At 41.7% G+C, this 25,141-nt stretch overlaps 2 protein-coding genes and 1 long non-coding RNA gene across 6 annotated transcripts in view; 2 read left to right on the top strand and 1 right to left on the bottom strand.

Moving 5' to 3' along the window:
- Window positions 1-660: 660 nt before the first annotated feature.
- On the top strand, window positions 661-21,481 carry frs3 (fibroblast growth factor receptor substrate 3). 4 transcript variants are annotated; one of them, XR_015101614.1, is made up of 8 exons: window positions 661-799; window positions 2,413-2,541; window positions 2,622-2,710; window positions 7,147-7,333; window positions 8,063-8,224; window positions 9,898-10,019; window positions 10,096-12,413; window positions 20,263-21,481. XR_015101614.1 is itself a non-coding variant. In XM_086117916.1 (8 exons), the coding sequence occupies exons 3-8, from the start codon at window positions 2,645-2,647 to the stop codon at window positions 11,169-11,171; spliced, it is 1,518 nt and encodes a 505-aa protein (XP_085974042.1). In that variant the 5' UTR covers window positions 661-799; window positions 2,413-2,541; window positions 2,622-2,644; the 3' UTR covers window positions 11,172-11,319. The 4 variants fall into 4 exon arrangements, 3 of the variants coding, with proteins under 3 accessions (XP_085974042.1, XP_085974040.1, XP_085974041.1); XM_086117916.1 differs by lacking the exon at window positions 20,263-21,481 and having other exon boundaries at window positions 10,096-10,992; window positions 11,088-11,319; XM_086117914.1 differs by lacking the exon at window positions 20,263-21,481 and having other exon boundaries at window positions 10,096-13,477.
- On the bottom strand, window positions 16,298-25,111 carry LOC147201169 (uncharacterized). The gene is made up of 4 exons (XR_015101616.1): window positions 24,903-25,111; window positions 20,791-20,876; window positions 20,082-20,141; window positions 16,298-16,420 (listed from the first exon to the last, which is right to left on the bottom strand). It is a non-coding gene; the product is annotated as an uncharacterized LOC147201169 (long non-coding RNA).
- The window catches only part of LOC147201168 (sodium- and chloride-dependent GABA transporter 2-like), a 36,738-nt gene continuing 33,255 nt past the window's right edge, over window positions 21,659-25,141 (top strand). Inside the window, exons 1-3 of the mRNA XM_086117917.1 lie at window positions 21,659-23,453; window positions 24,057-24,173; window positions 25,050-25,141. Of these exons, the coding sequence (XP_085974043.1) occupies window positions 25,134-25,141 (8 nt within the window). The 5' untranslated portion in view covers window positions 21,659-23,453; window positions 24,057-24,173; window positions 25,050-25,133. The remainder of the gene's footprint in view (window positions 23,454-24,056; window positions 24,174-25,049) is intronic.

The following is a 25,141-nucleotide window of genomic DNA, read 5'->3' as shown; positions in this document are numbered from 1 at the left end:
TCACATGCTGTTGACTGCATGTACACACTACACAGGGTTCAGGTAATGAACAATAACTGCTCAGCTTGCAAACATCCCATGAGCCGTGATTGTTTCTACGTGACCTCTGAGCACAAGTGAGGTCATTTTCAATCGACAGCAAGTGGCAAAATGCTTTTTTCAAGGTGTTAATTCTGCACGAAAAATACTGAAATAATCGAATTAATTAGAGGAAAAAATAGGAACTTTTTACGAATGAAAATTGCAAAATGAGTAACGTATCCCTGCTGATAGGTGGCACTTAGTGCAAAAAGTTCGAGAATAACTGCCTTTAAACGTGGGCTGGACTTTGAGAGCGAAGAGGACTACTTCCAGTGAGAACAGCGGATGACGGCTGCTTGCGTGGCCCCTCCTCCCGCCCCGCCAGCCCGGCACACCTTTTCGTACCTCCGCGGTCCTCCAGCCTCTTTACCTTCTTGACGGCTCCCTCCACCTCGCTGTCTGCCTGTCAACTTTGACCCGTAGCTGTTCGGCAAATGTCACACAGCCAGCCAGAGGCCCGTGCTGCAGTGGTGGTGATGGTGAGGGTCGGGGGTGGGGGGGCGTCATAAGGGGGGAATGAGCTAGAGCGAGTGGGGAGGGGGTGGGGGGGGGGGGGGAGAGGAAAAATAACAACATTATTACGGCTTTCACCGCATCTCGGCTCTCCGTCGCCTCGGGCCGAGCTCCACATCGCCGCCGACCGGACGCAGCCGACACCTGCCTGCCGCGTTCACGCGCGCTCGGCTTCGGAAAGAGCAAAATCGACGGTGGCAGACATGTGAGTTGCGGAGCGTCGTTTCTCCACTTCGGTGCTGCTAGGTGCTATTGTAGCCTCACACCGAAGCTCATTGCGCCGTTTAGCGTCACGGGCGACGTGCTTTTGGGAGCTCAGTGGGGGCTAATGGAGCGAGCTGGCTCTGGTTGAAGTGCTCCAATGGATGCATGCAAGCATGGATGGATGGAGTCTCTGGCTGCGTGACAAGTGTGTAACGTAGGCTCGGGCGCGCAGAGATTCTAGTGGATGCGTGTGGATTTCAACCCTAGTCAGATGTGGAGGCCCGGCCAGGAGCGTTCACACTGCGGCGAGGGTGCATGTGTTTTGCTGGCCGGGCCGAGAAGCACATACGGCGGAGGGAGTCTGCAGCGTGACCACCAGGGCAGATGTGAGTGGGCTTTGCTTTATGTTGTCCCCAGAGGTGCAGCATTGTGTGGCTCGACTGCTCACATAGTGATACACAAGCTGTTCTTCCTGCGCATGAAGTTTGCTTTTTTGTGTAATTGCACAGTCTGGATTTTGAGATTTGAACGTCTACTTCCCGTTGAAGTTGATGTCTCAACACGTTTGTAGTCATCTACTTTAGCTGCTGAGTCAAGAACTGAGTCAGCCCTTCTTAAGTGGAAAGACTAATGATACAAAAATAAATAACAAATGCCACATTTGTCACATCCTGTTCCAAGTCAATCGTATAGGATCATGTACTGACACATTTCACTTTGATTTGTGCTTTCATATTTCATTCTTAGTCAGCCACAGTTGGTATATTTTCAACATTAGATAACTACCATGTTCAGCTATCAACACTGGACAGGAATGTCAGTGTTATTTATTTTAGTTGGAAATAAATACATGTCAGACACATCCTGAATCATATGTTTACTATTTTCTCTTATACCTATTCATGCATGTTAGGCCAGGTACACACACCAAGACAATAAAACTGTTTTTGTCTCGATTTTGCCCTTTGCGAGGATGACAAACGCTATTTTATGTCTTATAAAATTAGCTTTTAAGATTCATCTGTGGTCTAAGGTGTGTTAAGAGTGCATTTGTCCCTATAATTGGGTCCAAAACAAGTCTGAGCATAAAATCTTGAATATTAAATGCAGTTAATTTCTCCAATGAAAAATCTTCATGTTTGTGGGGAAATCTGAAGGCTGCCCAGTCATAACTCTGGGAATCAATCATGAAGCGACCCATCTGAGGAACAAGCAAGAGTGTAAATCAGGGGTGCCGTTGTCCGGTCCTCGAGGGCTCCTATTATGTCTGTTTTAGATATTTCTGTCCTCCAACACACTCGATTCAAATGATCAGCTTCTCATCAAGCTTTACGGAAGCCTGATAAAGATCCTAATTGTTTAAATCAGGTGTGTTGGAGGAGGGAAACATCTAAAAGAACATTTTTTTCATTACAAAATAAAAGTCCCGAGACAACTTCTTCTCATGTGTTCTCTTCCGTGTTGCGTCTTCGGTTTCTTGGCTATTTGCGTCAATGCTATAAAAGATGGAGAAATTGTTTTGTTAGCTTTACAACGAGGGGCAACAGAACGAAATTAGCTTCTAAGGAGAAGAAATATTGAGGATCAACCGGATTTTATTCGTTATGTTTTCAGGGACAAGAACATGAAGCTTCTCATGAAGATGTCCGTCCAACAAAGCAGGTGGCATGTGACAACGACAAGGCCCAGGAGAAGATCCTGGGACTGAAGCACGCGTCCCTTCACGCCGATGGCCTGGACTGAGTAAGCTGAGCCTATCGGAGGACAAGTTTGTCGTACGCACACGGTTATGTCGTTAATGTTGCGTGGGCCATGCGTGGCAGGTTTCAGCTGGCCCGCTGAAGCCATGGGGAGCTGTTGGAGCTGTCTCTACAGGGACCCCATCCGAGACAACCATCTCACCAAGTTTAAGGTTCATGCACTGTCACTCACTGTAAAATCACACATAGAGTAAAGGCCGTGATTGCCATTCTTCTGTGTGTAATGAGTTTCTTTTTGCTGGAAATGACACAGGAAAGGTTTCAAAAGACTGTTTGAAAGTTGTAATGGTCGATTTTCATTCAATATATTAAAAATTGTAGTTGTTTTATATATTTCAAAAATGATTTATATCACTAATTATATTTATCACCTTTTAAAAATATTTTTTTTTCTTCTTAACATTGTTGGAGGTACTGAACCCAACTACCGGTAGTTGAAATGCACATTCATCGAACACTTCATGAGTGAAAAATTAAAATGATTTTTTTTTATAACAAATTCAAGACATAAAAAACACATTTATTAAAAACAGAAACAACTAAATAACATTTAAAGACATATGTATACGTTTTTTTAATTGTGCACAAAACGAACCGTGCATGGCGTACTGTCACGACAGTCACACGTTGACGTTTGTTTCATCTGCAATTGGCTGATGGCTTTGGCAAAGAATGGGAACCCGGAGCGCTTGGAGAAGCATTAGTAAAACGCAAGCTACGATAGTCATGTTCATGCACATAACACGCTGCAAAAGTGTGTCCCATACGCCCGCATGAGGTCCCTACGAAGGTAGGCAGTGATTTCCTTTTTTTCAAACTCGTGAACTCTTGTATGTACTTCATTTTTCAGTTTAGTACGTGTGTGCGCATGTGCATGGGTGCGTGCGCATGCATACACGCACTCACGCGTGCGGTAACGGTCGATTGGGGGAGCGTGGCTGCTTGTAAAGTAGATCTTAGGTCAAAAAAGGTTGTGCAGTCCTGGTGTAGAGGTTTACCAGTACATAGGGGTTGTTAAAGAAAAGCATACTTTCATTACAACATGATATTGAATGTCTAATGTCTAAAATGTATTTAATGTAAAATGTATTTAATAAGATCTGGTTGTCTACATTTTTTTTGTTTCCTGTTTCTGGCTAAGTAAGAGCTTGGTTACATTATAACTCCTTATTACTTACTTCATGAATGTTCTTCTCAGCACTGAGCTAATGATGAAAAGTAAGGACATGACCTGTGCTTTTGTCCTGCAGTTATAATTGTTTATATGGTCGTGGATCAGTTAGCCACATTTGCCGGCTAGTTTTGGCAACAGCCATTTGCAGCACTTATTATACTCGCGTCGAGGCATGTTGTTAGTTGTTTGAATATTGTAGAGTCACCTGACGTCGATTGTTTCTCCTTGCTAAGTAATGTGGAATGGTGTGGAATATGTGTTCAAGGGGCTATATCATGCTATTTTTAAGCTTTCCACAGTTAACTATAGGAATAGACATGATCTTCTTATACCTTTTGCGCAATGGTGATCTAATTTCTTATGAAGTATGAGTTCTTTTGGTGGCTAATTTTCCAAACCAGAAGTAAGAAACCTGGTTCCCTAAAATGCTGCCTCTCCGAGTGTGGCTGCTGTACCCCTTTCATGGCGTCTTAAATTCGTCTGTGAAGTGCATTGGCCACGAAACAGTATCCATCCATCCATTATCTGATCCGCTTATCATCATGAGGGTGGCGGGTGTGCTGGAGCCTATCCCAGCCGTCTTCGGGCAGCAGGCCGGTTATACCCTGAACTAGTTGCCAGCCAACCGCAGGTCACACAAAGACAAACAACCATTCACACTGACCATGACACTTTAGGACAATTTAGAGTGTTCAATTATCCTACTGTGTGTGTTTTGGGAATATGGGGTGAAACCGGATTAACTGGACAAAACCCACGCAAGCACGGGGAGAACATGCAAACTCCACACAGAAAGGCCGGAGCTGGAATCAAATCCGATACCTTTGCACTGTGAGGACGACGCGCTAACCACTGGACCACCAGGCAGCCCACACATGCTAATGTGTGTAACAAATAGGTTTATTTTTGATGCAACAAAATACATCTTGCATATCGTGCTTGACAGCTAAGCTAATGTGAGTGCATTTATGCTCATTTTATGTCATTTAGGTAGCGGTTTGATTTACTTAAAGCTCTGGCCTCTCCAGCAGGTTTGATTGTGGTAATTGCCCTAGGTTTAATCTCCCGGCCAATCCACTTTTCACCTGGCCAAGGTTCACCAGGCAGTCCTCTGAGAAATGACGATCAGAGAAGCAGCTGCTGAATGGTCTGTCGCCAGGGAGGCCGGCGCCTAGGCCGAGGTGTCCGGTCATAGATCGTCTTTCTTGATACGCTTGTCGGGCATCCCGCTGTCTGCTCAGTGAAGGGGCATGTGTTTACTTGGAATTTTTATTTTTATTTTTTAAATCAAAGCTACAGCCGGGGAAGGGAGGTTACTTGGCGCGCACTTTGATTAGACACACGTGCGGGCAAGCGCACAAAGGTGGAAACATTTTAGAGCAGTGGAGCTCAAGCCGGCTGAGGTGACCGATCATGGCTCCAAATTCCCAGATACACAACTTTTAGGGTGTTTTTGTTGCTATACTGTATTAACATTTAAACATGGCTAAAATCGTATTAGCAGAATATGGCCCCTTTAAATCAGTGTTTTTCAAACCTGTGCCATGAGACATTGTTGGGTGTGCCGCGGGAAAATACAGTGATCCCTCGCTATTTCGCGGTTCGTTTATCGCGAATTCGGTGCATCGCGGATTTTTTCAAACATATTATTGGAGTACAGTACTGTGTATGTTGCTCTATGTGACTCGCTGTTGTTTTGCAGCTTCTCCCGGATTGTTTGCGGACTTTAAAAAGAAAAAAACAATTACCCGTATATGTTAATTGGTTGCGACTTTGCGGATTTTCGTTTATCGCGGGTGGTTTTAGTCCCCATTAACCGCGATAAACAAGGGATTACTGTATCCAATTTTGTATGCCTGTGCAGTGTGCCCGGCAAAGTAATCGTGTAGTACCCTTTCATACCGCTAGAGAGCAGCAGCAGCTAGCCAATTGCCTTGTGTTTAGACGAGAGACAAGCGAATTTGTGACGCATGAATTTAGGATGACGGTGAAAGAAATATGCAAGATTATAAAATACTTTTTTCTTTGTGCTTATTTGATTCCAATTCAAGCTTTTATAACGTAATTCTTCAATGTTAAAAAACGGTTATAGTAACAATCTAACGCGTAAATTGGTAAAATCCGCTTTTTTTTCACATTTTCAGCTTGTGGTGTGCCGCGAGATTTTTTCAATGAAAGAAGTGTGCCTGGGCTCAAAAAAGTTTGAAAAACACTGCTTTAAATTATATGTCGGCTTTCCATGCAAGTTACTAAGTGTAAATTTCCCCAGCGTGTGACAAATAAAGGATATCGTATCATAATTATTTTTCACAGCCACTAGAGGGTGACATTATAAAATGATTTCTTGGTTTTTGGGCAGCAAAATACAAGGTAACTCAACGTGCTTCACATAACTCAAAGTACTACAGTACACTTAAAAGCATTTACAAACAAAAATGTTTAACACAAATAAAAGCAAAGTAAATAAATAAAACTCATCTTACAAAAAATACTGAAAGATCTTAGTTAAAAAAAGATTTTGGGGAAACTTGATTCCTCGGTGTGATTGTGAGTGTGAATGGTTGTTTGTCTTAAGCTAGGGTCGAGGAGAAAAAAACCCCCATTTGTGTGTCTTTGTGCAAGTTAGTAATATATATTTTTTGTATTAATGTACACTGCACTCTGATTATCCTGTCAGTCTCATTTTCACAAAAAGTATTTAAAAAAGAAAATAAAATAGAGCAGGTAAAACTTTAACTTATGGTGGCGCGTGACCTGCATCACCGGAGGTTGTTCGCGCTCTGCGGTCTGCAATTGCAGCTTGCGGTCAGAGCTGTTGCGATGTACCCTTTATTATTATTATTATTATTATTATTATTATCAGGCAAAGTGCATTTCATGTGCAATTCACCGAGGGCATGGGCAATGAATAGGACTCTAGAGGGCCGAGGGAAGCACTTTCAAACAGTAGGTGTGAGCTACGATAGTTGGTAGGCTGCAAAAGTGCATCGCATGCCTCCGTGTCAGGCTGGTGCTCATCATGGCGTGCCTATGTATGTATGCGCGTGCGCGGTAATCGGTCGAGCGCAGGAGGTTGGTTGATCAAAAAATCGATCTTCGGTCCAAAAGGTTTGGGCACCCTTGGTCTAAAGGCTCCAGCACGCCGTCGACCCTCAAGAGCCTCTCCAAAAATGGATAGATGGTGTTTTTAAATACTCTGAAAGTGTGGGAAATGAATAGTTTTAAAGTGAATTTAAACGCAGTTTAACGATGTTTTGAATCGATATTCATTCATATTATAAGGGGGCGTCTTATACTCTGGAAATTGCAGTAATGATAATAGAGTAAGTAAATATAATATTTTAATAAATTGGTCCCCCATGCCCAACTAATAGTGGGTGCTTCGTATCATTTGCCATATAATGTGATTCTCAGGTCATCAATGTGGACGATGAAGGCAACGAGCTGGGCTCTGGGATCATGGAGCTCACCCAGACCGAGCTCATTCTTCACACACGCAAAAGGGACGCCATCAGGTGGCCGTACCTCTGCCTGCGCCGCTACGGCTACGACTCCAACCTGTTTTCTTTTGAGAGCGGGCGTCGTTGTCAGACCGGACAGGGTGAGTGACGCTCATTGTGTTCTTCATCAACTGTTGTTTCTATACATACCGGGGCTTTTTTTTTTATCATGGGTATCCGCGGTTCCTTAAAACGTCATAAACGGCGATTGAATTCTGGATCTAACTAGCGAGTACCAGCAGCAGCATGAGGCTAGCCGGACTACATTTAACTCTAAATCTATCTCTGTAGCAACGAGCTTTGGTTGGGTTCTACTGCGCATAAACAGGCAGAAAAGCTACACTTCTGACAAGTATCGTTCTCACGGAAATGATGACTAGGACAGACGGCAAAGCCATGCTAATTGCCAAGCTAACCGAAGTTTGACATGGCGCGTTAACACCGGAATAATGTGGTTGCGTGATCAAGTGCACTTCACAGACGTCTGCCTGGAACCGGATACAAGCGGAAAACATCAGCCAGTAGGAGTGGCCTATAAGGTTAAAAATATATGAATATGGTGTCAAATATTTATAATACCAATAATGTTTGTTTTCGCAATCGAGTCCTGAATTTAGATTTGGAATTTTAAGGTCTTTACTACAATGTTCTCAAAATTATATTTTGTAATAATCAGCTGAAATAACGTATTAATTGTGCAGCACAATGAATCGATAATGAAAATTATCGATTTTTATCATTTTGTTGTTGCAGCCTGAATCAGAATGTTTTCTTTCTTTATTTTTTTTGCATCCCGTGTAATCGCACTGTTGTTGTGTTCACCTGATTAGGAATATTTGCCTTCAAGTGCTCTCGGGCAGAGGAGATCTTCAACCTGCTCCAGGAGCTGATGCAATGTAATAGCATCAATGTGGTGGAAGAGTCCATGATGATGTCTGGCAGCGGCCACACGCCAGAGATGGAGATGTCTCGCGCGCCACAGACGCCCAACAGTCAGTCACACGGCCCGCCACAAACACACTGTTTGAGTGACCTTCTGTTTCCATATTAGAAGAGTACTTGGATTGCCTTTTAGTAGACTCGGCAGCAAAACCGTCAAACCCACATAACAGACGAGACAGACGCTGGACGCTCACCCTTTTCGCACCTACTAATTAATAACACTGGTCTGTAGTAAAATGTAATCAGAGATGGCTTATGTGTCTCGAAATTGGTATTGGTTTGTTTATTGAACATAAAACATATACAGTAATAATTTGACAGAAAATAAGGTAGCTAAAATAGTAAAAAGAAAGAAATCAGTCTTCATTCAACACAGTTATTATGTTCAAGGGAGTAGGAAGAAGTAAAAAACTTATCTAGTCCTACCCCGTTATGTGTGTATATCTAATAAATCATTTTTATATCAATCAGAAAAGAAAAAAAGTAAGAAGAAAGAAGTCTCCATTAAGGCTCATACTTTATTTACTCTTAACCGTGATATTTTTACAACTTTTGGTTTGTATCGGGATTATATACATCCACACCCTGGCACTCTTGTGTCAATTTTCTCTTGTATTCATAATGGATATTTCAATACCTTTCTCTATTTATCAACTTAGTTCTGATTTATCATTATATTTAATGTTTAGAATTTATCATTTTAACTCTGATTGATGTAGGTTGTTTGTACTATTTTTTTGAATTTGTTTTTGAACTCAGCAAGCGATTTACTCATTCAGGTCCGTTTCGAAATTATTCCACAGATTAAGACCTTTGATAGATACACTTCTTTGCTTGATGTTTGTTCTTGTTTTGAGTTTTTTGAATAAATTGGTACCTCTTAAATCATAGCTGCTTTCTCGAATTTCGAAAAACTTCAGAATGTTTTGGCAGAGCAGGTTATTGTGTGCTTTGTACATTAATTGGGTGATTTTAAAGTCAACCAGGTCATAAAATTTCATCGTATTTAATTTGATAAATAGTGGATTTGTGGGTTCCGTATATTTTGATCTATTAATAATTCGAATTGCTTTTTTTTGTAGTTTTAGAATAGGGAGTGTGTTTGTTTTGATGCAGATTGCAAAGCTGACTTTCTTTGCAGCACATCAGGTTTTGGACATATTTTCATTTTCTTTTTTAAGTTTGACCTATTGCTTGCGCAATACGGATCTACCACACGTTTTAAATTATAGCTATGATGTGGCAGGAAAAAAAAATCACACCTATTCCCAAACTTAACCCTGTAATATGTACAGTATTGCATATTATTTATGGTGTGATATTCTTCTTATTATTATCATTATTACTATTATTTTTGATGTTCTAGAGAAGAAAAAAAACGGGCAATTTCAGAATCGGTGCAAATAAATAAAAAGCATTTCGTAAAAAAATGTTGATCATTGTAATTTAGGAATGCCACCCAAAAGTTGCTTCCTAAGAACTTATTCTTACTTTTCCATTCTGTACCAATCCCTCAATTTTCTATTGTACTTACAGGGCACATAAACACAAACAACCATTCACATTCACATTCACACCTATGGACAATGTAGAGTTGTCTTTAACCTAGAGTAGATTTTCTTTTGGGGGGGGCAGTATAAACACTATTTATACTGTGGAACATCACATGGTACTGTTTTTGGAACTTGAAACAACTTCAAAGGTTCCATAAATGTGCCTACAGCTCCAGCATTCCCCGTGCCGACTTTTCCCAACGGATACCCTGGTTATCCAATCAGAGGGGATTCCTCCCAACCGTCCCATGTTGAGGATCATGGACACAATCTGATGGCTTTGGAAGACCAGGTTAGATATTAAAATAACGGCCTGCCCTGTTTTCTCTAATCTGTGCTGATTTTAACTCCACTTTGTTTCTTACCAGACTCACACTTATGTGAACACAGTTAGCATGGAGGGGGATCTCGCCATGCGTCACTGCGTGCACTCCCTACCTGAGGTGCGGCCCAGCACTTTCACCGAAACGACACGAGTGGGGGGACAAGGGGGCACACAGCCAAACCTGCGGCGTTGTCCCCTTGAGGAGCATCAAGATGCCCAGGTGTTCCTACAGCCATCGTCACAGGAGGTCAAGTTCATGCTTGGCCCCACTCCGGCTCAGCGTCATCTACTGCAAAGGGAGCGGGAGAGGGAGCGGCTCGCTCACGGTACCCACGGCCTTCAGCCAGTAGAGGGCACAACAGGCTCAGAGACGGACGGAGACGAACCCTCCCTGCACATGTGCAATACCTTCTCCTATCACCATTTCCATCACCACCCGCACCGGCACCCGTGCCACGAGCACCCGGAGAGGTGCCGAGGCGCCGAGCTCACCTACGAGAACATCAACGGCCTGAGGAGCGGCCGAAAGCAGCGGCTGAGTCCCAGCAGCGTGTCCCAGTCGGTGGGCTCCAGCAGCAGCAGCAGCACGGGGGACAGTCACTCCCACACCCTCCTGCACCCGCACGGCCCGTCCTCGCTTCCCCCGCAGGGCTACGGCTGCGAGAGGCCCGTGGCCGGAGGTCACCGCCGGACAGCCCTGCTTAACTACGAGAACCTGCCCTCGCTTCCCCCCGTGTGGGAGTACAGCGCCCTGCAGCGCGACGACGAGCAGGAAGAAGACGACGACGACGACGAGGCCGACGAGGAGGAATACGAAGAGGAGGAGGAAGACTTCGACGAGTATGAGTTCTCGGAAGGCCCCGAGACGAACAACGGGTACCACCCGGACGGTCGGGGCATCCACAGAGATGCCCTACAGAACTACGTCAACACAGAACAGGTGCAGCCGCCCACAATGCGACACAGCTGCCCGCCACATCCACGACCATGTCAGCCCGACAGAGGGGGGCGCATATTTAACTTTGATTTCCGCAGACGCTCAAGGTCAGGGGTTGGAGTCTGCGAGCACGGGCACATGCCTCCGTCACGGCAACTGAACTACATCCAGGTGGACCTTGAGGGAGAAGCGCCCTGCCAAGCTCTCGGCGCCGGCGGCGGTGGGGGCGGACAGCCACACCAGCGCCTCCCGCTCCAAAAGTGTGGCACGCAGGCACCCCGCCGCAGCGAATGCTACGCAGTCATCGACCTGAAGAAGACGGCGGCCATGTCTAACCTGCAAAAAGCTCTGCCCAGGGATGATGGCACTTCCAGAAAGACTCGCCACAACAGCACAGACCTGCCTCTGTAAACCCCCGTCGACCGTGACGAGCAGACACTGCGACAGATGAAAGGCTCATCCTCATTTTAGCACACTGGACCCTTCACTGTCATCCGTCCATTTCGACTATGGCGCTGACTAAAACAGTACAGGTACCAGATTAGAACCCTACTGCATCAGTGTCTATAAAAGGGAACTTCTGAAGGAGAATTTTGCCATTTTATGCTGTTATTTATTAGCTGTGTTGTGACGTTCTCTCCGGAATTTCACTTTCAAGTGCAAATACTGTTTGCTTGGTTTCTAACGATTTCGCATATCGACAATATGCGGGAGCAGTGAGAACGGAGGCATTTTCATTGTGTAACTTAACCATGATCCCCCCCCCCCCCCCCCCAACCCCAAAACCATTTCCCCTCTAATGTTATGTCCATGTACTTCCCCAACCAGCACATCCATGTGACAGCTCCTCGCTTCCTTGTGAGAGGCCAAACGCATACCGAGGTGTAGCCTACCATTTATTTTGATGACGTTTCCGGCCGTCGTCCGTCAGTAGAGCAGTTTGCACACAGTCCTATGGAATTGTATTCTTTGGGTTATAGGGAGAGTTTTCACAAACAAACAAACAAACAAACAAAAAAGAACCAACTGAGGTTGAGAGGTTGTTTTGGGAGAATTCAACTAAGCTCAAGGGACAAGTAGCACAAAGTGAATCCGGTGAGCCTCGTCCCTCGTCCAAGTAGCATATCACCCTCCATCACACCTCCATCCACAGCGTACGATAATGCACTTTTGAACCCAGACGAGTGAGGGCGCCATTTATTTCAACATCCCCTGCACCTGAGCCACAGGTTTCTCATTTTCGGAAAAAAACCCCCCATAAGCGGGCCACATACTGTATTTCGTAGCCAGCATTTGTAGTACTTCAAATGTTTGCGAGACAATATCTGTAACGTGACAGAGTGGCATTAATCTTATTAGTCTCGCCTAAAATGTGCCGATTCTACACTTTGCCCATCATCAGATATGAATGCCCTGCGTGAAAGGTAATCAAAGTTATCTTTTTGTATTGCTATCCACACTTTAGTGAGGTATTTATTTATTTATTTCATTATTTATTCTTTCTCGCCTTAACCTGTCCAACGGTTGCGTTCCATGTGACAACCAGCATATTTTTTATCTGTAATCCAGTTTATCTGGAGACCAAAGTTTCACTTTTGACTGGTCCGTGCATGATTCTATGTTGACAAAAGAGAGACTTTAAGTGCCAAAAATGTAAAAAAAAAGAAAAGAAAAGATGTAACGATATCAAAGGTGCCAATTGTAGAATACAAGTAGGGCTCTAGAAATAGACAAATAAGGGAAAGCAAACTTGAAATACAAATGAATCTCTTTTCAAAGACGAATAGAAACGGAGAAAAAAAATGCACATTTCACCTCATCCGTCCATCAACCGCCATATTGGAGTGATGTATGGAATTGTTTGCTGCTACGTGTACATACAGATTACATATAGACAGTGGTCCATGTAGGTGACTGTCCTTGTCGCAATGAGAACCTGCTGCGTGTGTTTGCAATCTTTTGGCCATACATATAATTTTAGGTACGCTCCATAGCATTGTCATCGTCTTTTGACTCAACAGTGCAAATGTTACAGTTTAGAGAAAGACTTTCATCTCATTATGGCCCAAACTGAAATGTTGATTTAAGATGTTTTTACTTACAAACTAGCTGATGAGCGGGAAGACTCACCGCTATGGAACTTTAAATCTTACACAGGACAACATGCCTTTTGCTTGTCAGTTTCATAAGTCTTTGACATGTTTTTTTTTTTTTTTTTTGCTTTCTACAAATGCAAATGTTCACTTTATTCCGTCAAATGAGGGTCTCATTGTATATTTGTTGATTCAGGATAAATCAAAAGCAGTACACAGTGGAACATCAAAAGTTGAAAACAGTCTGCTCTGTGACCACAAAGGTCCACACCCCCCTGTCCAAATGCTTGGCATTTCTGATATAATTTCAAAACATGTTCTGCCATTTTTTAAGATAAGATGAGATAACCTTTATTTGTCCCACACTGGGGAAATTTGCAGACTACAGCAGCAAAATTGGGGGGGGGGGGGGGGGGGTAGAAAATAAAAAAAATTGTGACCTATAACGTGTGCAATTCAACTGAAAGTGTTCCGAATTAAACAATCGCAATCAAATTCATGTTGAATGGTAGTCAGCACTTGCCTGCCACCATTTAACCCTTTCTTCCACCATAACATGATAAGCTGTCCACTTTAGTAACCGCTGTCCCTCAACGGGTTAAAGTGCCTCTGACTAAGCCCAAATAGAATTCAAGTACTTCAGTAAGCATGTGTTGATCATTTTGCATTCTTGCAAAAGCCTGAAGATTTTGTACTACAGTAAAACTTCTCTACAACGAAATCATGTTTGCAGCAAGACATTTTTCACAACAGGGGACTTTTCACTGTAGCAAATTTTATCTCAGACGTAAACACGAACACACACAAAAAACGTCTGAAACTAACAATAACAAATACATCCGGACTACTGCGCATGTGTAAACCAGTGTGGTGGTTGCTGTTGCCATTTCCAAACGAAGCAGCAGAGGTCGCTGTGGCATGCTGAGGTTGGATAAGACTTTTGCGGAAGACTTATTTTCGTTGTAGTGACTCTTGTTGCAAGGCAAGAGCAGAGAAAAATATTTAGTATAACAGAACAAGGTGACTTTTCTTTGTAGGGGGAGCAGAAAAGTGGGAATGACTTTCATGCATGAACATTTTTTCACACTAGGGGGTATTTTCGCCCATGTAGGTTTTGTTGTAGAGGAGTCTCACTGTAACGCTGGTGGCTGTATTTGGAACGGTTCACCTCAACTAGGTGCCCTGTTCCAGCTGAAGAAAAATGGTTGAAAGCTTCACTTGTAGGTAATGTTGGTGATGACCAGTGTTGTGTTGTGCCAAACCCAAATTTTGAGAATAATGGCCTTAAAAGTGTGTTTTGGCAAAATGTAGCCAGGCTTAGATTTTTCTTTGTAGCACGAGGCTTGTTTGGCCACCCTACCCCGTAACCCAGACATTGTTGTCACATGCACGAGACAGCCAGTACTTGCCAGAAAGGTCTGCCGCTCCTTCAGTGTTAGTGTCAATCCAACCTCATGGAGGGCCTCACTGACTAATTTTCTTCTACTTATGCCTTTGACCGGGGACAAAATCACAATAGAATATCTGAAGTTTGCTTGAATGAATCAGATGCATTCATTTTAAATGGTGCTAGTGTGTGCTGACTCCCATTCAACATTCATTTGAATAGGGGTATGAAGACTTTTTAAAAATATATATATTCGCTGTATAATTGGAAAAAGGGGGGGGGGGGAACAGTCGTAATCTCACCATTAAATTTGTAGTAACTGTACAGACAGGTTTGAGGTTACATTTCAACGTTGACAAGTGCTACAAAGTGTGGATTAAATAAATAAATTATGAACGAAAAATAACTATCAAAAAATAACACTTATTGAGTTTGCCATGTTGTATTGAAGCAGCCTGGACAGAGACGCACGTACCAAACGAAGGGTAAATTTTACGTGGCTAGTTTGTATAAGCAAGCAAGTTGATTGTGCTGCTGGTTTTGTTATATTTAAAAACGAGCATCGCCTTAACGATTAAACACAACTCACTTTCCAATCTATGTCTCGTTTTTGTGCTATACAGCCAGCGCGTGTACAGAATGTCAATATGCGTTCCCATTCTGCCTCCATTTCCTGCGCTCTTGTTTTCATTATATTTTATCAATTAAAATCTATAGGTGGTCACTGCGTCCCACTGAGATTTGCTGAGTGAGACTTCTTTCATATCACATGATGATTGAGGCATTTTTCCTGAAAATGTAATTTAACCACATTTCGGGTGTTTGACTTTGGAAGTTCCACTGTATTTTTAGACAATGGGACCCACACATCATCTCATTCAGACATCTCTATTTATTTTATTCATTTTATATGATAATGTTAAATTGTTTTGGTTTACGGAATCCATGAAGCTAAACATGAAAAAAATAAGCCACGTTATTGTTGTCCAGGGAAATTGTTAAAAGGAAATTCAGAAACCCAGAAAATGTGTTGAAAGTACTACATTTATTTTTAATGTATATACCAATCGTTAAGAGTTGAGGCATGCAATTGATATCCAACCAACCATATATAATCAATCACAATAAATATTTTTCAGACCTATTCTGCTAAATTCTCATGAGAACAATGTCGTTTCAGAGCGATGCTGTACATTCACACTGTAAATTTCCCCAGTGTGGGACAAATAAATGATATCTTATTCCCAACACGGAAGCCTTAAAATTTTCAAAATCAAAAGTTAGAATTTGTGTTTTTGTTCTTAAAGGCCAACTTGCCTCAGTTAGGACTGTTGAAGATGATCCGTGTGAAAGATGTTTACATTTGCAATTTTTTATTTTTATTTTTATTTATTTTTTTGAGTCAAAGGAAACCATTGAGTGAAGAGTGAACTACCGGTAATTATCGATAGAGCAATGAGCTCCATATCATCTACAGGTACCTACTTGCCTGTTCTGTCAATCTTCAGCTGCATGTTTTTATGTTCACATTTCAGCCTTGTTATGTCATGTCATGTCATGATTGTATGATGTAAATTGTCGTTTACAGTGCCATAAATTAGTTCAGAGTTTCCAAAATTTATGGTCACAGTCAGTTTTTAGTCATCGAATGCTCAGTGCAGTCATGCCTTGAGATCATAATTTAATTCACCCATGACCACTTGTATCTCAAATCATCTTTCCCAATTTAAATAAATAGAAATACCATCTATCAGTTCCAGCCGCCCACAAAAACGTAAAAATTGATATTCTTTCTCTCAAGAAAAGTAGCACTCTACAATATTATACTTGATAAAAACACACAGTAATAACATAATTATATAGAATGGAAGGAATGATGCCTTCCCCCTACCCGCTCCCATTCTTTGCTTCAATTCAGAAGACATTGTGCTGGTGAGCGTGCCTTGGCCACCTGGGGACAGTATAAAACAGACGTACATGGAGTTGGTCAAAACTCTTCAATAGGCCGCTTGAAGATTAGAGAAAACGGTCGTTGTCGTTCTTTGTAGAGGATAAAGAATACACGCCTGTGAGGTTTTTAAAAAAATATTATCTTCCTACATATGTTGCTCCAGTTTTGTTCAGATATCCATTGCTGAAAGCAATAGTGTCAAGCTCATTTTTATCCCATGCCACACTGTAGTTACTCTTTCCAACCGAGGCCCATTAATTACTGAAACCATATAAATGTTTAATCCCCTCATTTTATGGTTACATATACAGTACACAACTTGTTTCAAAATCACCAGTTGAAAATACTGTAGTTCGTTCAAATTACTGTAAAAATAGGTTTGGTAACAAATGCTATATCCCACCGCCATTTGGAACGTAAGACAATTAGAACTTTTGTTGACATGCTTGATTTGCTTTGCGGGCCATATCCTATGAGGTGGCACGCCATATCTGGCCCTGGGGCCCTTGAGTTTGACATCTGTGGCTTTTAGGGTTGTAACACCATCACGCTGATGCTACTCGTTTTGCATTATTTCTTAGCGTTAAACTCAACAGACTCATCTAAAGCCACGCTAAGTGATGGTTTGAAATACACATTTAATTCTTTTTGTTTTATGTTTAGTTTGACAACTCAGAGTGGCAATAAAATGCCAGAAGCGTCTTTTTTGAAGACTTGGTCGGTTTTGCTAACTGCCGCTTGTTGTGAGTTGAGTTGAGTTCCTTTTTGCTCGCAAGTCAAAACAAAATTGTATCTCTCGGCTCATTTGTATCTCAAGGCACCACTGTATATGTTGATGTTTTTTTTTTTTGTTTGTTTGTTTTGTCATTTGGGTCTTTAGCTGAAAATGTATGTGGAAACTCTGCACTAGGTCACCATTGCCTGAATTAATCTTTGGCCTTGAGTGATGTCAGGAAGTGGTTGTGTTCTCAAAATGTTATCCATGATGTCAGTGTGTACGTAACGTAGCAACTTCACCACCACTCACACAGCTACATCCTTCATAATCCAGTGACTATGTGAATTAATAGTTGAAGCTTATGTACGTGAGCTCACCAAGTGGCTCTCTTAATGACAGCTGACGCCATCAAAGCGTGTCACTTCACAGTCACAGTCTCAGTCTTGGGTGTTTATGCCTCGGCATGCGACACCCGAGGGCCCTGCGGTAACAATTGCTTCTGCTTGTTATCTGAAGGGCAAGATAACTCTCCTTGCGAAGTTCCTCAAACTCAATTTATCAAGCAGGTTGTTAAACCAAAAGGGCTTGCTCTGTGTTTACCGTTTAAACATGAAATTGTATTATCAAGAAATCCATTTCAAGAGTTTTCTCACTGTGCCTTTCATATGGACGCTGGGGGAAACGCATCCACCGCAGTTTATGGGGTCGGCCTGTTGTCCAAAAAAAAAAAAAGAAAAGAAAATTAAAGGTAACAGTTTGACATTTGGGGATTTACTCATTTATTGTTCCACCCTCATGACAGTCTTGTTGATTTTGAAAGCAGATTAATTGAGTGACTTGGAGACTTAACATGCTCGTCTGCACTGTAAAAGCTCATCTGACCCCAGTCTGGTTGTCTTGTGTTTGTGTAAGTGTAAACAAGAAGAGATAAACACAAAGGATATGCTTGGTTTATTGGACGACAGCTTGCTACCAAGTAGTTTAGTGTTAGACTCCTAGAAGTCGCTTCTCTCAACACGTGACGTACAGTACCACAAGTCCATTTTTTTTCTACTTTATTTTTTGTGGCTGCTCTAACATGTTAATTTAAAAACAAGACAATTTACTAATATTTGGCTAAGAAGTTATCTGACATGAAGATTAGCTTGCTAACAACACTTGGTAAAACTAATTCTGAGCTGAACTGACTTCATGGTCTAAATGTAATATTTTCATGACTGGCAACTGGTCCCTTTTATTAATGTTTCCCATCCTTTATTGAGGCAAGGCAAATTTGAAAAATGTCACAAAAAGTGGTGAATTGTCCAGGTTAATTGTGTACCTTCTGCCATCGAGCAGAAGAGTATTTCATTGATCTCCCTGTGATAATACATCACTGGCATTGTGTGGAATTGGTTGGGAACTGACTGGAAAACTCTACCTTACATTGGAGACTAAAGAAAATTAGCAGACTGTAGCGTTTAATGTTTTGAGTCTTAAGGAGGAAGTCAAGTCAAAAATTCTCTTGACAGTAAAATATTCTATGCGGAACCACTAAACATGGTATTCTGATGAATATTGCGTTTGGAGCATATGAATTACACGGCAAAATCTACCCGCTTTTGGCCATCTCAGGGGGCAGCCATTTTGTCACTTGCTGTCGACTGAAAATGACATCACAGTGGCTCAGGTAATGACCACTTATAGCTCGGCTTGTGAACATCACATGACCAAACTCAGAAAACAGGTGAGCTGAGATTGGTCGCTACCTGAGCCCTCAGCAACTGTGATGTCATTTTAAGTCAACATCAAATGGCCGCTCCCACGAGATAGACAAAGACAGTGCTTCTTAATCCATATTCCAACACAGCAATGTTAGTCCGAATTCTGTGATTAGACTAGTGGGGACCCTTAGAACGTATTGTAAAGACAGTTTTTGACTCGGCTTTCCCTCTCAGGTCATTGTGCATACCTGATTCCTTGTCAGCTAAACTTTTGAAGAATGCGACTACTAGATTTCCTTTGATTTGCCTTTTTGTTATTAAGGTTGTTTTCTGTTAACCTGGTGGAAATATGAAGTCAGCATGAGAGAAAAGCATTCAAAAAAAACAAGTTCCCCCTTATCAGATCAATTTCATCATTTTGGCCATTTGGTGTTATCCTCACAAAAGACAAAAACCTGATTGTCATGCTACAAAATAAACATCAGATAAGACTATTTAGCGATATTCTGCACGTGTTCTTTTGTTCAGTTTTATACAAGCTTATCATCACCACCAGAGGCTGATGTCCTGTCCATGTACGGGTGACACATTTGTCAGTGTGTGTGTGTGTGTGTGTGTGTGTGTGTGTGTGTGTGTGTGTGTGTGTGTGTGTGTGTGTGTGTGTGTGTGTGTGTGTGTGTGTGTGTGAGTGTGTACATGAAGGCTTTCTGACTACGGGGTTTACTTTTCCCATTGAAAGAGTGCCAAATATGATTTTGAGCATGTAAAACGTGGGAACTGGGAATGGGGCTCGTGAAGCGAATGCAACACAGACGTGAAATCATTGAAATGCACCAGGGAAAAGGCTCTTTGTTTTGTCTCAGTTTGCAAATTAAAAAAAAAAAAAAGAAAGAAAAGAAAATTGTTTCTTCAAGTGTTTGTTTGATGTGTCTGTGCATTCACGGCTGACGGTCTGATATAGCCATTAGAAGGCCCCTTGCTTCATCTGTTGGACTGTCAAAATGGACATTAGGGTGATTTTTGCCCTCGCTAATCATTCCACACGCAGATGGCTTTTACTCGTCTGCTCATCACTCAGTTGATCATCTCAGAACACAGTGAGCCTGATACTTGGGGACTATAATCATTTACAGAGTGTGGATTTGTCCAAGATGTACAAGTCAATGTAATTCCAATATTAAAATGATGCCATGAAAATATCTTATTGTGCATTAAACAGTGTCAACTTTGCTTTCCATACCTTATCTGTGAATCTCTAGTGTCTGGGTGTAGGGGAAAATAAGCACTTTTTCCCCCTCATCTGAAATGCAACCAAACAAGTTTTAGACATTTTGTCTTGGTAGTTAATGTTTGTACAATCACACCAGATCACAGTTGGACATGAAATGCTTCGTTTACTTTGCTCTATTTATTGTTTTCAGAGGAAACATCCAGGACAGCCAGCCGACCAAACGGCTTGTTTCAACATGGGCATGTGGATAATCATCCATCTTTTCATCTAGAAACTGATGAAAGTTGCTGTGTGTTTTTTTTTTTAGACCAGAGCAGGGAAACAATGGTGGCTTTGTGTAAAGATCACCCCTTAAATCAAAATGGCCAGTAATGACGAATGTACAGTATATATTTTCCAAGTGGCTGAAAGCATCAACATTTTTAGTAGAACATCCTCTGAAGGATGCATTTAAGCACATGTGTCAAACTCAAGGCCCAGGGGCCAGATCTGGCCCACCACATTATTTTATGTGGCCCGCAAAAATCATGTGAAGAGCAGAATGAGTCAAGCAAGGGTAGCTGAAAGCAACAACAAAAAGAGACTTTTATCTTAAAAATACTTTTATAGATAATGTATTCGTATATGCAGTAAACAAGATTCATATTTCTAAGTTGCTGTTTTGAAGAAAATGTTGAACTCATCCCTTGGCATTTAAACCATGAAAGCACAGTGGTACCTTGGCTTTGAATTGGAATGAGTCCGATCCTGCGACAAAACAAGGGTGAACATGTATGTTGCCTTATTGGAGGTGGAGGGCGCCCACTGCGGACAGAAAGAAGCAACATGGACTCGATTGGTAAGTGCATATCACCTCTGTTTGATTTTTAACTGACCATAAATTCTAAGAAAAATAACATTTCAACCTAATAATGTTTTTGAATAATGTGGTTGAAATTAAAACTGTTTTTAATGCAATTAATCAGTTCATGAAGAACATAATCAAAAGATTAATCAACTAATAGTAATTTTTAGTCACTCTTAACAATAATCAAACAGGCATATAGTCTTTATTCTCTGCAAAGAACAGCTGATATCACTGGAATTAATGATGTGCCAAGACCGACTCCATATCTCTACGTCTGTATTATACTGCCCCCTTAAGAAAGAACAATACTATGGAATACTATTTTTTGTAATTAAAAAAAAACACATTACAAACAGGCGGCCCGGTAGTCCAGTGGTTAGCACGTCGGCTTCACAGTGCGGAGGTACCGGGTTCGATTCCAGCTCCGGCCTCCCTGTGTGGAGTTTGCATGTTCTCCCCGGGCCTGCGTGGGTTTTCTCCGGGTGCTCCGGTTTCCTCCCACATTCCAAAAACATGCATGGCAGGCTGATTGGACGCTCTAAATTGTCCCTAGGTGTGAGTGTGGGCGTGGATGGTTGTTCGTCTCTGTGTGCCCTGCGATTGGCTGGCAACTGATTCAGGGTGTCCCCCGCCTACTGCCCGGAGACGGCTGGGATAGGCTCCAGCACCCCCCGCGACCCTAGTGAGGATCGAGCGGTTCGGAAAATGGATGGACATTACAAACAGTTTTGTAGTTTTTTAAGAGGGTGTGCTTGAACAAAACAAATTAAACTTGTAACTCAAGATTGTGGCACTGTTTGCCTCTCAGCACGCGCTGACAGAACTGACGTGATATTGACGTCATATGCATTCCTTAATGGCCAAAAGAAGTGACCCTTCCGTTTGGAGTAGCAAGTTTGACTGTACATAATTACCGTTCTCGTTGTCATATGATGCAACTGCAGCTGTGACAACATGTCAAATCGTCTGAGTCAGTGTGTGTGTGTGTGTTTTGTGAGTCACCTTTTAGAGCCAGAAGGACCATTTTGGAACTTGAAGAGGTGTGTGTATATCAGTAGAAAATGGTTACGCACAAGTGCAGTTTTTAATTGGATGTCATGTCGGATGAACAAAGGTGGAAAGTCATGAACTACGAATACAGTACTTTATTTCTGTACTTTAATAGATTTTTTAAAATGTTATTTCTACTTAAGTATTTAACAGGGGTTTGCTTGTATTCCCTACATTTGAAAATATACCTTTACTTTCTCCTCATTACTTCAAATAGGCTCATTACTTTATTCAATCTCGACAGATGACGTCAAAACGCAAAAGAGACCTAAGTGGAGATGTGAACTCAACAGCAGTTGATTTTGAGAACTGATTGATTACGATCACCGTAAAGCCTGAAGAACTGGAGTAATATGTTCTGATCTGTTTGTTTTGGTCAGAACATGTGCTGCAGCCTTTTGAATGATCTGCAGCTGTTTGATGCTCTTCTGAGGGAGTCGAGTCAAAAGATTACAAAAATCAATTCGGCTGACGATGAAAGTATGTATAAGCTTCCCCTGGGCTGTATGGAGCATGCGACCCTTCACTCTGAATGATTTTTTTTGGCTGGTAAAAGACTGGAGAGGATTGAGTTGATTTGACTGGTGAAAGTTAGATCCACAGTATAAGGACAATCACAGTACCAATTGAATTGACTTGATTTTGTAAATGTCAACCGGTTCCCTCAGTTAGTGTTTGTAACCCTTTATTGAGCCAAGGTAAAAGTACACAGTAAGCAAAAACATAAACAAAAAAGTGGATACACAGGTTAATTATGTATCTTCTGACATCTAGTGGAAGAGCACTTAATTGTTCTCCTTGGCAAAGATAGTTAAAAAGTGATGTATTATTTTTTGTGAATTGACCATTTTTTTAATGAAGTGAAATTGGATCACTTCCCACGTCATGCAGGTTGGGAAAAGGCCACCTTATATGCAGACTTAAGGATGTGTTACACAATTATGTTTCAAAGTTTGCACTTTTGAACTTTTACTTTTGAATCAGGACGTCTGCTTGTCTCGGAGAAGAGTGAGTCATTTTGCCACCTCTGAGGTTCAAGACAAATGCCTGCTTCCACCATACCCCCACCCTCTTGCCCACGGAACAATACCCGCACATGTCCATTCAGTGTTCATGACGTGAGGAGCTGGTGCCTCTCCCAGTTTGCAGTAAATATCATAATCTGAAATTAGTAAATGGAGTTTGCACTGCAAACAGATTGGTCGCAGCCCTGTGTAATAAACAGTGTCTGACAGGATGAGCTTCTCATGTAGACCTCTATGGGGAATTCGATCTGATAATGTATTATACATGTGGTGCACCTGTTCTACATTGAAATCGCCATAATTAAATGAAAAAAAACTAACAAAGCAGGAATGTCAAGTCAACTATGCCTTACATGTGCACATGCCCTCATTGGGACCGGCATCGTCAATTAATAGCCTTCTCTTAATTTAGCCAGGCTCAAAGCTCAGCTGTTGCAAGGTTCCGAACAAGGAAAACAGGTGAATGCACTTCCTCCCCGTATTTCTCGATTGCTGCACTGATATCCCAACCAGAAACACTCAAATAGCAACACAGGAACTAAGTACTCTGTTTTCATTATCCCAACAGACACTTGACTCCAAAAGGAAGCAAATTTAACCAATTTAATCCCATTTAAAAGTCAAAATCAGGCGTCATTGGTAGCCCTTTTAAGTAATCAGTAATACATTTTTTTAGAGCCATGTAAATTAAATAATTGTTGTCCTTCACAAATGTGACCGGTGGGATTAAATGGGCTAATTTACAGATGGATTACAGCGATAATTATTCTAATTTACAAAGGTAAAGATTGCCAACATAAGATGTGCATGCTATTAATTCAGATTTTTATTGTGAAAAGTTGACTCCAAAAAGTGAATTCGACTTATTTTATTATGAAAAAAAAAATTCAGGATATTTTTTTCCGATTTTATTACTATTATTATTATTATTTTTGTGTTTTTGAACAAACAAATCACTTGTCTAAAGTCTTTTTTAAATTCTGGTAGTTTTATATATACAAATGATCTAAAAGGGCTCGGATTCACCAGACATTCAATTAAAATAGTGTTCGTTAATTCCAGGATCAGAATCAGAACTGGCCAAGTATGTAGAACACACAAGGAATTTGTCTCCAGTTGGATAGGATCCAAGTACAGGATTGCAATAACGAGCAACTACAATCAACATAGACATGACATGTAAGTATCCAAAGACTCCATAATAATTGATGTTCTTCTGTTGCATTATGCATGAAATGTTCACAAAGTGTTTTTGTTTTTGTTTAAAGACACCCACGTGTATTTTTGTTCTTAAAATTGTTCACTAATGACAAGTTGCCCGTACCAGTCTCCAAACGAGACAAATCTGAGGGGTGTCTCAGTAATCATGCATACAATACGCCATTGGTACCAAATGTGTTACACGGCAGTTCAGAAAAAGATCAGCCAAATGGAACAGTGCCAGGGTAGAGGGGAAAAGTTCATGACCATAAAAGTTGAAAAGAGGAAGTAAATAGTAGGTTATAAACAGAACGTAGCGGCTGTGGGTTTTAAGATAACATAGTTCATGATTAAAGAAAAGATGGAAAAATAAAAGGGGAAATATTGACAGTGAGATTCCATGTTGTCTCAATAAATCCCACGGACTAGCCAGGGCTGTGCAACACATCAAATGATGATAAAGATCTGCCATTTGCCATGCAGGATGTTTGCATAGTGACCGGGCGATTGCCATTATTTTCTTTTCTCACAACTTAGGGCTCAACATGGCAAATTCCCACTTGGCAGATAAATGCCGCCTGTTTACAGCCACTGACATAACAGAGACGGCTCAGCTGATTTGGTTTAGTTGTTAGCAACTGTGCTAATCTCAGTGACTCGAGCTGCTCCTGTCTCAGTGGAAAAATACAGCGGAGAAGTGGTGTATACCTTGAACCTTTGTCAGAGCCAAACACTTTTTCAAGTGCGGCCGCGTGGTGTGGAGCGCAGCGTCTGACAACGAGGCGGCTGTGGGAGAGGAACCGTCGCAGCTTTGATTCTCACTCTGGCTCCGCTCATGACTTTTTGTTTGTATAGAGAGCCTGCGGTGCATCCATCTGAGAGGAATACTGATCACTTTGTTGTTGCTGTAAGCAACTCCCGGGGGAGAGGGGCTTTGTGATGGAGGG

The sequence above is a fragment of the Hippocampus guttulatus genome, chromosome 8, assembly GCF_054856545.1.
Source record: "Hippocampus guttulatus isolate MCC_2025c chromosome 8, RoL_Hgut_1.0, whole genome shotgun sequence".
Taxonomy (NCBI): Eukaryota; Metazoa; Chordata; class Actinopteri; order Syngnathiformes; family Syngnathidae; genus Hippocampus; species Hippocampus guttulatus.
Note: the sequence above shows the minus strand (reverse complement) of the source record. Positions and strands in the feature narration are given on the sequence as shown.

What these genes read in the sequence shown, in the direction of transcription:
- frs3 (XM_086117914.1), top strand. Translation starts at nt 2,645, where the DNA reads ATGGGGAGCTGTTGGAGCTGTCTCTACAGGGACCCCATCCGAGACAAC. An exon ending in ACCATCTCACCAAGTTTAAG is followed by an intron (nt 2,711 to 7,146) that starts GTTCATGCACTG and finishes TGTGATTCTCAG; the next exon opens with GTCATCAATGTGGACGATGA. An exon ending in TCGTTGTCAGACCGGACAGG is followed by an intron (nt 7,334 to 8,062) that starts GTGAGTGACGCT and finishes TCACCTGATTAG; the next exon opens with GAATATTTGCCTTCAAGTGC.